This window comes from Dysidea avara, chromosome 3 (assembly GCF_963678975.1).
Source record: "Dysidea avara chromosome 3, odDysAvar1.4, whole genome shotgun sequence".
Taxonomy (NCBI): Eukaryota; Metazoa; Porifera; class Demospongiae; order Dictyoceratida; family Dysideidae; genus Dysidea; species Dysidea avara.
This window is the reverse complement of record NC_089274.1, coordinates 4,244,183-4,256,405: the sequence shown is the minus strand read 5'-3', so window position 1 is coordinate 4,256,405 and position 12,223 is coordinate 4,244,183. Positions and strand designations below refer to the sequence as shown.

Here is a 12,223-nt window from a genome sequence, read left to right as displayed (position 1 = left end):
TCTTGTAATTAACCATGGATGATAAGCGCACACGGCAAAATGCGATGATAAAGCTACACAGAGCAAGAAAAGCTGAAAGTACTGAAAAATTGATGTCTCCTCAAGCACTTACGCCTCCCTTGAGGTCTCTCTTCGCTATGTATACAGCAAATCAGCCATCTGGATAGTGATACGTTCATCACGAAGGATTTCACCCAGAAATGGAGTTAAATATCCTTACATACTGACGTGGTGACCAGCACAAACTATTAACTACTCTATTACAACGCAGTGATTCTGTGTTACACTCACCATAGTTATTTATTAGGCATATGCGCCTAACAGAGAGTATGATTTTTACAAAGAATTTCTCCAAAAATTATAAGCGCATGCGCTTAACAACCCGATTTGACGGTAGATTGATTGATTTAGAAGAGACAAAGGAAGGTTAACTACATCAAATTCATGAAGTGTACATGAGGCGAAACAAACAAACTCAGCCACACATCAGTCATGTACAATGGAGAGTTGATCATAACAACATACACCTAGACAAGATTAGTTATATCTATCTATCAAGATGTTTATCACACATTAACTTAAGTTCAAGGCTGATGATGTACCCTCACCTTGGAAGAGTATTTTGTGTCATGAAAAATTAATAGAAAGTAAATGTCTGTGTATTTGTAGCCAAAGCCTAGGCACAAACCCTGGTCATGATTAGAAGCTGGAGTGTACATAGTTACTTTGCATGCACATTACATAAATGCAAGGCCTGCTTGCATTGTAGACAAGCAATGCTTATCTTGGTAGTCTGGATACATACTGTTGGTGTAATAATTGAAATGGAATGTTGGTTTATTCTACCAGAGCACGCAGCTGCTCCCAGAGGAAACTGTCATAGCAGAAGTACCCAGTACTGAATCACCAGTGTACTACTTTTTGCTTAAAGGAACAAGAGGAGTCTGGGAAAGTAATCTTGTATAAAGACATTACACATGGTTAAACTTTGACTGTGTTGTGATTTGAGTATACATTTGCTCTGGTTGTAAAAATAGTTGCTTTATATAAATATTTGTTTCGTGTAATGAAATTCACAAGCATGTTGCGCAAGTGTTTGTAGTATGCAAATTGCAGCCCTTTTAAGATCACGTAATATTGCTTGTCTGGATAACTCACTTTCAATGATGTTGAACAACTGCATAAAAATTTAGCAGCACCATCCTCCAGCACTTTGCATGATACTGGATGCTTATGTCACTGTGTTAATTAAAATAAGATATTCTTTTCTTGGTAGAATGTACTCAGGTTTTAGCCAGAATAAATAGCCTTATGGCACATGAATCTGCTGCCAGTGCATAGGATTCAAACAAATATGCCAGTAGATTTTACAAGGCAGAAAATGTAGCTACTCGTGATTATTTAACATCAGAGGCTAAAGAACAGCCTAAATATACTCTGTATGTGAAGACTATTAGCTTAAAATAATGGTATGTGAAGAATCTAACTGTCCAGCATTGAAATAAGTCTTGAAAGATCACAACACTCAGTCGCGAAACACTGTTACAGCTAGCTAGCTATCGCTCGAATCTGCAGACTTTGGAGAATCCACAAAGCTTAATTCTACATTTCTAATACCTCCTCATTGCATGCATCCAACAGCACAACAACTGGAAAGCATTCTGAACACTCATTCACGCATATCAAACGTCACGTTTTTGCCCTACAAAAATGGTGGACATAGGTTACATAAGGTGACCACACTTTCCTGCTAAACCCATCTATACCAGCTGTCACACACAAGTAACTGCCTGGATTTAATTGTAACAAAACACTCTATTCCCTAGAAAAATCAATATTAGCTAATTAGCCCTGTTAGTCATCTATTGTCAAACATATTTACTATAAATTCGAAGGATGTCCCATCACTTTGTACAGTATGACTTTAAGGCAGTTACTCATGTGTAACACCTGAGTATAACAGAAAGTGTTGTGTAGCAAAGTAGTAGTTTAGCTTAGTTATATTGTTCTAAAGCTATTTATGGTCCTAATGTCATTGTGATTGCCAGAGTTGCTACAAGGTAAGGAGTGTACAAACACTATAGAAGGTATAAATGTTTAGAATGCATATTCGGTTATTCCTCGGAATACAGGATCCCCAGGAAATAGCCCAAGGGCGACTGGAGTAGACAGGCTTCACTGTATTAAGAGTGGTCATTTACAAATGATCCACATATTACACAAGGTTTGCATGCTGGTTGTCAGTCATACCATAAAACCCAAATGAGGCTCACACTAATGAAAGGTGGCCACATAGTAGACACCTTTTCAAATCTTACATGGTATGTATCTGATTGGCTATTTATCATGTTACAGCACAAACGAAAGAAATTGCAAGTGACAGCCTGATCTTTCTAAAACAAGCTCTTAGTTAGAATCCAGACACTTTTGAATTCGTGGTGGTAATTTCTTCAATGTCAGAATTCATAAGTTCATTTGGAGCCCCATAATGACCAAGTAAACAAGTAAACAAAAATATATATATATATCAACTAAAATACCATAAACAGAGTTTTTTTCTGTGGTATGTATATTTCACAGTTATGTGCTGGGTCAGGATTTTTGCGTTTTAAATTTTGTGGAAAAATTGTGGATTACTGTTGCTCGATTCGAAGATTTTTTTATCAGCTACAAAGGGCCTGGATTGATTTTTACTTCAAATGTCATTTGATTGCTAAAGCACATCCTGAACCAAATAGCGGTGATCTCTGTGTAAGGCACAGTCTATAGTCTTGCAGTAGGCTGGCTTCCGCCATGCCAACTTTAATTTTGAAAAATGTGATACTGTTTGGAAGGAGTTCACATAAGCTTACAAACAGTATCACACACCAGGAGCTATACTAATTAATCAGCAAGGTTTGTAAGTGGATGTGTTGGCATGCATAATTTTTCATGCAATAAACTTTCACGGTAGCTTTACTAACTATGAAAACCGTGAAAATTTCTGGTAAACAGTATGATCCATTTATGCAATAAGGCCACATAAGGCCAGGCCAAATTAATTCACAGTTTATCGTCACCGCCCGCATGGTTTTTAGGAATAGAGCAATAATTTCATAATCCATTATTTCTCACGTGATAATCATTGCTTACGCTTCCGAACTCGTTTTTGTATACTAAAATATGGTGTGTGCAACAAACGTGACGATTATCCCCAGCCTGCATGGACTCGTTAGAACCTTCAATAAATGGATTTCTAAAGAGAGATTGCATAAATGAATAGCTAAGTTTTAACAGTGACGTAATCAAGTAAGCTTGCAATCATTGTTAAAGTAGCTAGCAACTGTGTGAAGCTACTTTTTGAATGTTTTTCCATGTTAAAAAAATTATGAAATATGAAAAATGACCTCCCGCCCGCATGACTTTTTCAAATATCCCGGACGATAAACTGTCAATCAATTTGGCCTGGCCTAAACTTAATTATTAGTTTCTCATCCCCGCCTGCATCGCTGTTTTTCTTACCTCATCAAGGATCTTTTGCACCACTGGTGGCTTAGTGCAGCCATCCAGCACCTTTTAAAGTTGGTACCTTGCTAGAGCAGTCTAAGAAACTACATTCTGGGTCATTTTAGCTAGCTAATTCAGCTAATTCAGCTATATAGTTTGTAAAAAATAAAATAAAATCTGCCCTCCCACACTGGTATTTTGAGTGCAGGAGGATGAGAAACTAATAATTAATTAAGTTTATGTGGCCTAATTAATAAGTGATGTACAAGAAAATTTCTGGAACAAGAGAAAAAGGCAAACACTACTCACTACCATTACGCCTTTAGCTACTGATAGTCCTTGAACCCAATGGCAGCAGTCCCATCTATCTACAATTCAAATGACACTAGAATGTAAGCTAGCAGTAATGCCACATATTTCATTTTTGGTTTTGCTAGTTTTCATTTGATTAATATAGTAAACAACCACTGACAAGACCACTGGTTACTAACTTGACCCACAGAAAGTGTCTACTCCATCTTAAGACTCATTAAACCTCCAGATGTCAAAGGAATTTCTAACTAGTGAATAAACGAATGTACTGCATTCGTTCAATGGTTCAAAGGATGCATTATTCGAATGACATAAGTGAAGTTCGAATTTGTGCATGCACAACTTGGCTCATATAAGTGATTGAAATTACAGCAGAACACTTCAAAAATCTGACTGCTCACCATGCCGTGAACCATTTTCGTCATGGACAGTATGTTTGATTCACTAGAAAGAAACTGAAGGTGGTTGTACACAAATTCATTTGCTGAAAAGTTAATTAACTCACGCTACAAGTGACCATGCCCACCACTAATGGTGAAGTGTTGTTGGGAATGTTGCTGGACAAGCTGTAGAGCTCTAGATGTGTACTTCTGTTGTAGTTGTAGTATAGCAGCAGCTACATACTGTTTTGTGTTTTATCCAGCCACTAATCTTTTACACAGGCAATTTATGGTGCCAGCAACGTGGGAAATTCCATTTGCTAATGGAAGCTAAAACGACAACTATTGTTTAATGAATTAAGCTCAAAATTATGCCATTAGCTACCAACTACATAATATGTAGCTACAGATACATACAAGCTTCAAATTTTGCATTAAAACCTTCGAAGCTTAAAATCGACATTTGTTTATGCACTATTCCTAACACCAGCTTGCCACATATCCCAGTTCTCAAAACTAGCTCTGTACAGTTTAGATGCAATTAGTAATCGGATTGAGTAACCACCCAATTGAAAGATGACTTCTGGCCTTGTGGCTTGATATATGGAAAAAATATATAATATACCGTATAGTAAAACTATGGCAGTAAAAACTTTGGCGAATTTAGCAAACAGGGTTTCAATCATTTAAGTTCTTTCCGCCAACTTTTTAGTAGCAATCACATGAGCAGATATAGCAAGACCACGTTGCATCGTTGAATCGGTCATGCACAGAGTAATTTTTGGCTTGATTTTTGCAAGCACAACATTCAACCTAACAAGATATGCACAGCTGTATTTGGAGAGCTTATGATAAGACTTCTCTGTTGTCCTGCCACAATGTCCTGGCAAACCAGAATTGGCCGGACAATATCCAAAATTGACTGGACATGTGGAAGATGAATGCCCAATATGTCCACTATAGCATAGCAAATGAACATTATAGTGGTAAGATGTCACATGCCTTACTGCAGCTGTTATGTGGTTACAGTACACTAGAGGGTTAGCATTGGTACATTTGTGGTCACTCCCTTGGGTTGTAAGAATGTATACTATCTCCTGGCAACCAAGTGACTGTTATTGTTGGTGCATGCATAGATAATATATCCCCCTGGATCGGAAACTAGTAAGTGCCCCTGGTTACAGGCTGGTTTCGCGCCCCCTTCAATAACAAGACAAGATTCTCTGGGCGAAACAAGACTCACCACTGGTAAAAGGTTCTTTCTCAAGATGTTTTGGAAGCCAACAGCGAGTTTCGAGGCAAATTGGCTCTTTATTGTGCGAACGGTAGAAACGAAACTGAACGCAAGATCAGCTGGTTTGGACACATTCAAGGAAAACACCAAAACCCTGTATGCTATGCCTTTCGCACTCGGACCATACCATGGAGCATTATTTGATGACTTCGTAGTATAAATTGTGTAGCGATACTGTATAGAATCACAGAGAGAATGTGCTTCCAATTTTGCCAAAAAATACCATCTCAAAAACCTACCAAAGAAGTTATGGGAAGGCATACTATTTAGCTGAAGCAATTCTTTATAGCATAGTTAACCTTGTGATACTTTCTTTTTCTACCTACAGCACTTAGTTTAGCCAAGAATGTGCTTCCAAAAAAGCATGTAATCCGCCATTGTAAGGCCAACAACACCACAAGTCATTCTCATTACAAAATAAAGTCTTTCATGCCACCGTTCTGCTGTAATAGGATTAAATTTGTTGAGGCGCGAAACCAGCCTAAGGACACTGGTTCTTGTACAAAGTCTATGGGCGTGCGGCGCAGTTTCCAATCCAGGGGGGGGTATATTATCTATGGTGCATGCCAGCTCAGCCCTTAGGCTCCTTCCTTGTGCTTTGATGGGACACAGTGTCCGGACAAATTGCATTATGGTCAGACACCTATGCAATTTGACCGGATTTTGTCCGTTGTCCAGACGTTATCATAAGCTCTGTATTTGTGACCAGATTTTGCAACTGTATGAACCAAACAAAAACATCATATAGTTTGACAAGGTTTTTACACCAAATACAGACCCAAGGACAGTCTGAGTGAGGGATACCCACAACACGTACCAATACCAAAGCTGCAGACTGAGGTCATTGTGTATAGCCGAGCCCACATTGTTAGAGGGAGCTTAGAGCCTTGGTCTAATACTGAAAGAAGACGCAGTTCATCGCCACATGAGGAATTTGACCAAATCCTTTGGTATATCTGTGACAACCTGCCTGGCACTGAGCATGGGTTCACTGTGCCGAAGTGCGAGGTTCACTATAAAACTAAACATTGCTCTGCACATGGTACTTTCATGTAGAGAACAGTACTTACATGCTCCTTTATAATCTATCATTTGTATTTTTTCCCCCATCTGTCAAGCCAAAAGGCCAGTAGTCATACAAGGGTGGATGAGCTTGTACAGATGGACACTCTTCTTCTGATTACCCAAAAGCCAAAATAGACCCGTAACTTTGTCATTTTGAAGCCTACTGTAGCTGGTGCCCATACCCTTCATCACAGTGTAGCAGTGTAAGCAGTGAAGATATTACTACCCTTCTAATTTTTAATCTAAAGTATAGAAAACATTTTAAAGGTCATTAACTAATGCATATTTGATGAAAATTCATACACATGTAGATGTGTATTCATACTCACGGACCATCTACCTTGAAACTACTGGCACATGTTATATTAAATATAGTCACATTGAATGGAATGAATGAAAGTAGATAAGCTCTGCTCTACTAAATTCTGTGAAACCTACTTTCTCACCTTTACAACAGTTAATAATGAGAGACTCACCTTTTTTCACATTGCTAGGATATGTCTTTGGACCAGCTATCCAAGGTTCTGGCTCTGGAATATTATCACTAAATTGGAACCGTGATTCTAAATCTGTATAAAAGAGAAAATTATAACAATAACAAAACTCAAACAATTGCACACATTATTTAGTTACACCACAAGCCAACATATGGCTTTCAAATACCAAGCATTGTCAGACCAAAAAAGCAAACAAGATGTTTTCTCACTATAGTATGTACGTGTTGAGCTGGATCCTCAAAAATATTTAATGACTCATGGATGCAATTACACACGATCTTGAAATTTGGCTACTTTTAGCACTGCTCAACCTGCTAGAATTTTTTTTTGGTTAAAATGTCTGACACAATATTTACAGTCAATCAGAATTTCCACCATAGATTTCCTATAGGGAAGCCACAAAAGTGCAACATCGCTACAAACTTTTTTTTTCAACTTGTAATGGAGCCAAAATACATATGTCTATTATTGACACTTTTACTGTCACCACTAATCATCTGGTTGGCTAAATGCCAATTCTCTTGAGAAAAAAATCCACTTTTTAGTTTCAACTGTTTTTCAGGATCTGGCTCAACTTGTACATACTATAATAAGGACATAGACCTGATGTCTCCAGAAAAGTAGGGCTCAGCAGTATTTCAACAACCACACGTACATACAAGATACGTACAACAATTAACAATGCAATTACCTGAACCCTCTCGCAACGAACTGCTGGAGGTTTTGTTTACAGGTGGTGGAGGGGGAGCCGCTCTACCTCTGGTGTGATCAGGTGATATAGCCTGAGGAGGTGGATGGTGCCTACCAGATGGCGGTGGAGGTGGTCTCCTTATACTGGATGGTGCCTCTCTTGATGGGGGCAGTGGAGGAGGGTGTGAATGAGTCCTATCAGTGGGAGGGGCAGGTGGTGCCTCTCTCGATGGTGGTGGAGGAGGTGGGTATGACTGTGGTACTGATGGCGGCCTGCAGAAACAATTAGCATGCATGCTGACTGATTGCTGATCTAAACACCAGCATTACTGGCAGAGAAACATATTATACAGATAACAACATGAAAGTTTGTTGTCTTAGTTCTTAAAAAAAAACAAAAAAAACAGACACTATTATGTGACCTAATTTTAGAAAACCGTCAATCTATGCACAATAGTACTTTTGTAATAAAACACATTTAAAAACAATGGGTAAAAAAATGCAAGCTCCAGAAAAATTTACGCAAGTTTTTAATGTCTTGCTGGTCAGTGGATTGACACTCTAGTGAATAAAAATCCTGGGCATCATCACGTTTCCCTATTCATAGGGAGTTCAAAAATCCTTGTTTCATCTTCATGCATAGGTCGATTTCTGAGTTACAGACGTTTGTTTACAATGCAGTGACGAAAAAATTTACGACAATCTTTCTTCAATGAATTCGCCTTCCTTCTGGATCACAGAAGAATACCTTAGGCAAAAACTATGCTTTGGTAGATTCACAAATTCATGGCAAATACAATGAGCAAAGATTCAACTCTGTACAGCGTAATATCAGTAAGTTATGATGGTTTATGTAAGCGCCTATAGATTATTTTCTTGATGTCTTCTGTAAATATTGATTTATTCGCTCATCCGGCTGTCTACTGCTGTATTTCCCACACTGCTTAACTCATGAAGCTGACACTTAGCCAGTCCATTCCTCTGTCCCTGTTGACAACAAAGAACCAATAAAATGAATCTTGATAAATGTGCGTATATCAACGGTTTTCTAAAATTAGGTCACTATATTACAATGATTAAGCAACTTCGTGTCTGATGACTGGTTATTATGGAGTTCACACACGTACAATACACATACATATGCGCATGCACACTACACACCACCACCACACACACACACGCATGCGCACACACACACAACATGAGACAGGATTCGAGTTCAGAAATGTGGGATAAATATGTGAGGCCATGCGAATCATTTTAAACTACCTGACGGCTGATGCCATTCTTTAAAACACCCTGACAAAATACAAACATCCCCAACAAATAGTTGTGGTTTCAGGGGAAGAGAAACATGCAATATTGCCACTTGTGCAACACATTGGGTATATAGTCCTAATTCTACACACTTTGTCATCCTTGTACTTTAGTTCACATGGATACTAGAATAATGACTTTGCTTCAGCAAGAATAACTACCACATACACTAACAGCAGCTGAAATTCATTCAGCACTCTAAAGGTGATAATCAATGTACAAATGAGCCACTGTACATACAGTGTACAATATTGTCACACTTAATTTTAACAAGCAATGATATACAGCAGAGTACTTCAAGTTTAGTATATTCAGCCAGTCTCCCAACTACTCCAGGTGCATAAATCGCTCATGTAATCTTAGGGGTTCGTATGTTGTGAATAGAATTGATGTGCAGTACCACAGAACAACGTATGTGCTGGGATTAAGTGTCCAAGAAATAAATATGAATGCTTCCATTGCTTCATAGGGAATTGAAAAGAATAAGGCAGATGCCGCTAGTGTAACATTGTTGTGTATAGTGTGTACTTGTATGCATGCGTGTAGTGTATTTGGGACGTGTCAATAAGAATAGTACAAGGAAAAACCACATGGTGTAGGGTTCCAGCCCTTGCGCTGTAACGGAGCACCCCGGCCCATTACACTAGCGTGGTCTCACAGCGAATGGGGACTGCTTGTCCACCCGTCTTTTATAAGGAACCTTGCATTTATCTCAAATGGGGTAGGTAATGTAGTGTGGCTGTCGTTAAACACGTTTTATCAAATAATCTGTTGTTACGGTATCAAAACCATGCAATTAACAGTAATAATTTTCAGTAGCACTTCTATCATGTCCAACCTACTTGGGCAAGAGATTAAGTGTAGATTAGTGGCTAGTTTGGATAATACACTAACAATCAATTCTGATCATAAGCATGCAAAATGCTTGTATAAAGAGGTAGCATGTATATCAGTGATGCACAAATGCATATCTTATTTACTATTCAAATAGTCGAGAAGTATAGTAGGGACCACAAAGTGTGGGCGTGGCCCATTAAAAAATATCACCCAAAAACCAGCCTCACTTTTCCCTGACGATGATGAGGCAGTATTAGTTAAGTAAAACTAAGCCCAAACAAGCCTTCAGATTGACCCGAAATGCTTTCAACAAGCTGCTATGAAATTTAAAAAGAAAATTATTAGACAGGATTTTATAGTGACTGACTGACTGATGCCTTCAGACAAGTGTAACTCAATAACAACAAAGGTTACAGACTTGATTTTTTCACTGTTCGCTGTCGCTTCAGTTGGACACGTGCCTTTTGGCATACCGCAGTATGTACAATGCATTCTTCATGGACTTACCGGTGTCCTCATTTGTGTCCCATTCATCTTTGCTGACAGCGAAAGGTGTCAATTTGGCTCCAGCGCATGATGGCTTCCCTTCGTAACAGAAATCCTCTGTACTTTTCATAGTGGCTACTTTGATAACAGAGATGCTTTTCAAACAGTTCTTGATTTGTAATGCTGTGTAACAGGTTGAACATAGCTGACAACGAAGCATAATGGATACTTCACTTTTCAGACAATAATTGATAGCTGGGGTGCACGGTGCCATTTATTTCATTTGATGCGGCATGTGTGGGTTCATCAGTCATAATAATTTTATTTTACAAAAAAAGTTAACAAAGTACACAAAAAATTTGGAATTTTCAACTAGAGTAGGGACCATAACGCATCAATAAAAAGTACTGAAACAAGCTGGAGTAGTGCACGATAGTAAAACAATAAGAAATTTTATATCCATACTGTGCATTTCCATTATGGTGTCACAGTAGGGATATAACACTTCTTATTGTCTTACTGTGACTTAAATATCATGCACTACTCCGTATATTGTATTGATGTGCTATGGTCCCTACTCTAGTCAATTTTTTTTGCGTACTCACAGCATTGCTAAAATCCAAAGAAGCAAAAGAATTAGCTAATTAAAAACCCAATAAAATTCATCTAAATCTTTTATATACTGTACACTGCTTGTACACAGAATCTCTAGCTGATTTGCAGCATATGTACAATTTAAAACTTTACATGCCAGAGATACACATTGGTGCTAAGTCACATGTCAGCTTACAAAATATTCATGCTAAGTACACATCATCTTCAAAATTTTCTATAAGAGCTAGTGTGCCATATAGCTTCTAACTGATATCTAACAAGTGCAAGAAAAAAAAATAGAGTTTGATTGGGGATCATAGAGACAGAAAGTAAGGGAGTTGATATCTGCAGATTTAGGTGACCTCCCTTGTTTTATTTCCTATAAATCTTCCTACTTGCACTTCAGCAAAAAGCAACGGGACACAAAGGAGGACAAAGGCAAATCCATGATGTGTGCATTGATCGTACATACTGCAGTGAGGCACCTATTGAGCTGAAGCAACGCCTAACAGTGAAAACATCAAATGTGCAGCCTTAGCCACTACTGACTTACACTTGTCTGAAGGTAAGTCAGTCATTCAGTCAGGCAGGCAGTAGAAAATTCCACTGAATAATTTTGACACTTTTGGGCTTGGTTATACCTAACCAGTAGTGCCAAGGTGTATAGTGAGGCTGGTTCCTGGTCAATACTTCTTTTCGAGAAAGTCCAAACCTCCACATTCCCTAATATACAGTAGCGCACTAATACACAGTATTACTGACTGTATAATGGTTCAATTTATTATTATGATTTGGGCTTTGCCTGTTACTATCACATTGTAACATCCCACATCATAAAACTATTATATGGCTGCACCAAAAAAATAGCAAAGCATTTAGTCTACCCAGTAAAGCACTGGGCTGCCTGAGTCAGAATGACTGGGAGTACCTAATAGGAGGCTGAACCATGTCTCAAAGGTAATAGAGTGGGCACCAGAAGTCTTACCTGGTATATTTATGCAAAACTACCCAGCCACACACACACACAAAACAAACACACACACACACAAAACAACAAAACAAACAAACAAACAAACAAACACACACACACACACACAAACACATGTACATGCACCACACGCACTATACCAAGTACATACTGTAAATCAGGAAAATTTCAATGCTTGAAATATTTGCTTAAAATTTCAATGCAACATATTTTTTTATAAAACAAAGAAAATTTATTACAGCGAATTTACTGAAATACAGTATAGCGATAGCTAGTG

At 38.3% G+C, this 12,223-nt stretch overlaps 1 protein-coding gene across 1 annotated transcript in view; it reads right to left on the bottom strand.

Moving 5' to 3' along the window:
* Positions 1 to 12,223, bottom strand: part of LOC136248973 (WAS/WASL-interacting protein family member 1-like) — a 25,006-nt gene that overhangs the window by 5,269 nt on the left and 7,514 nt on the right. Inside the window, exons 5-6 of the mRNA XM_066040849.1 lie at positions 7,726 to 7,997; positions 7,014 to 7,106 (exon numbers count right to left, since the gene is read on the bottom strand). Of these exons, the coding sequence (XP_065896921.1) occupies positions 7,014 to 7,106; positions 7,726 to 7,997 (365 nt within the window). The remainder of the gene's footprint in view (positions 1 to 7,013; positions 7,107 to 7,725; positions 7,998 to 12,223) is intronic.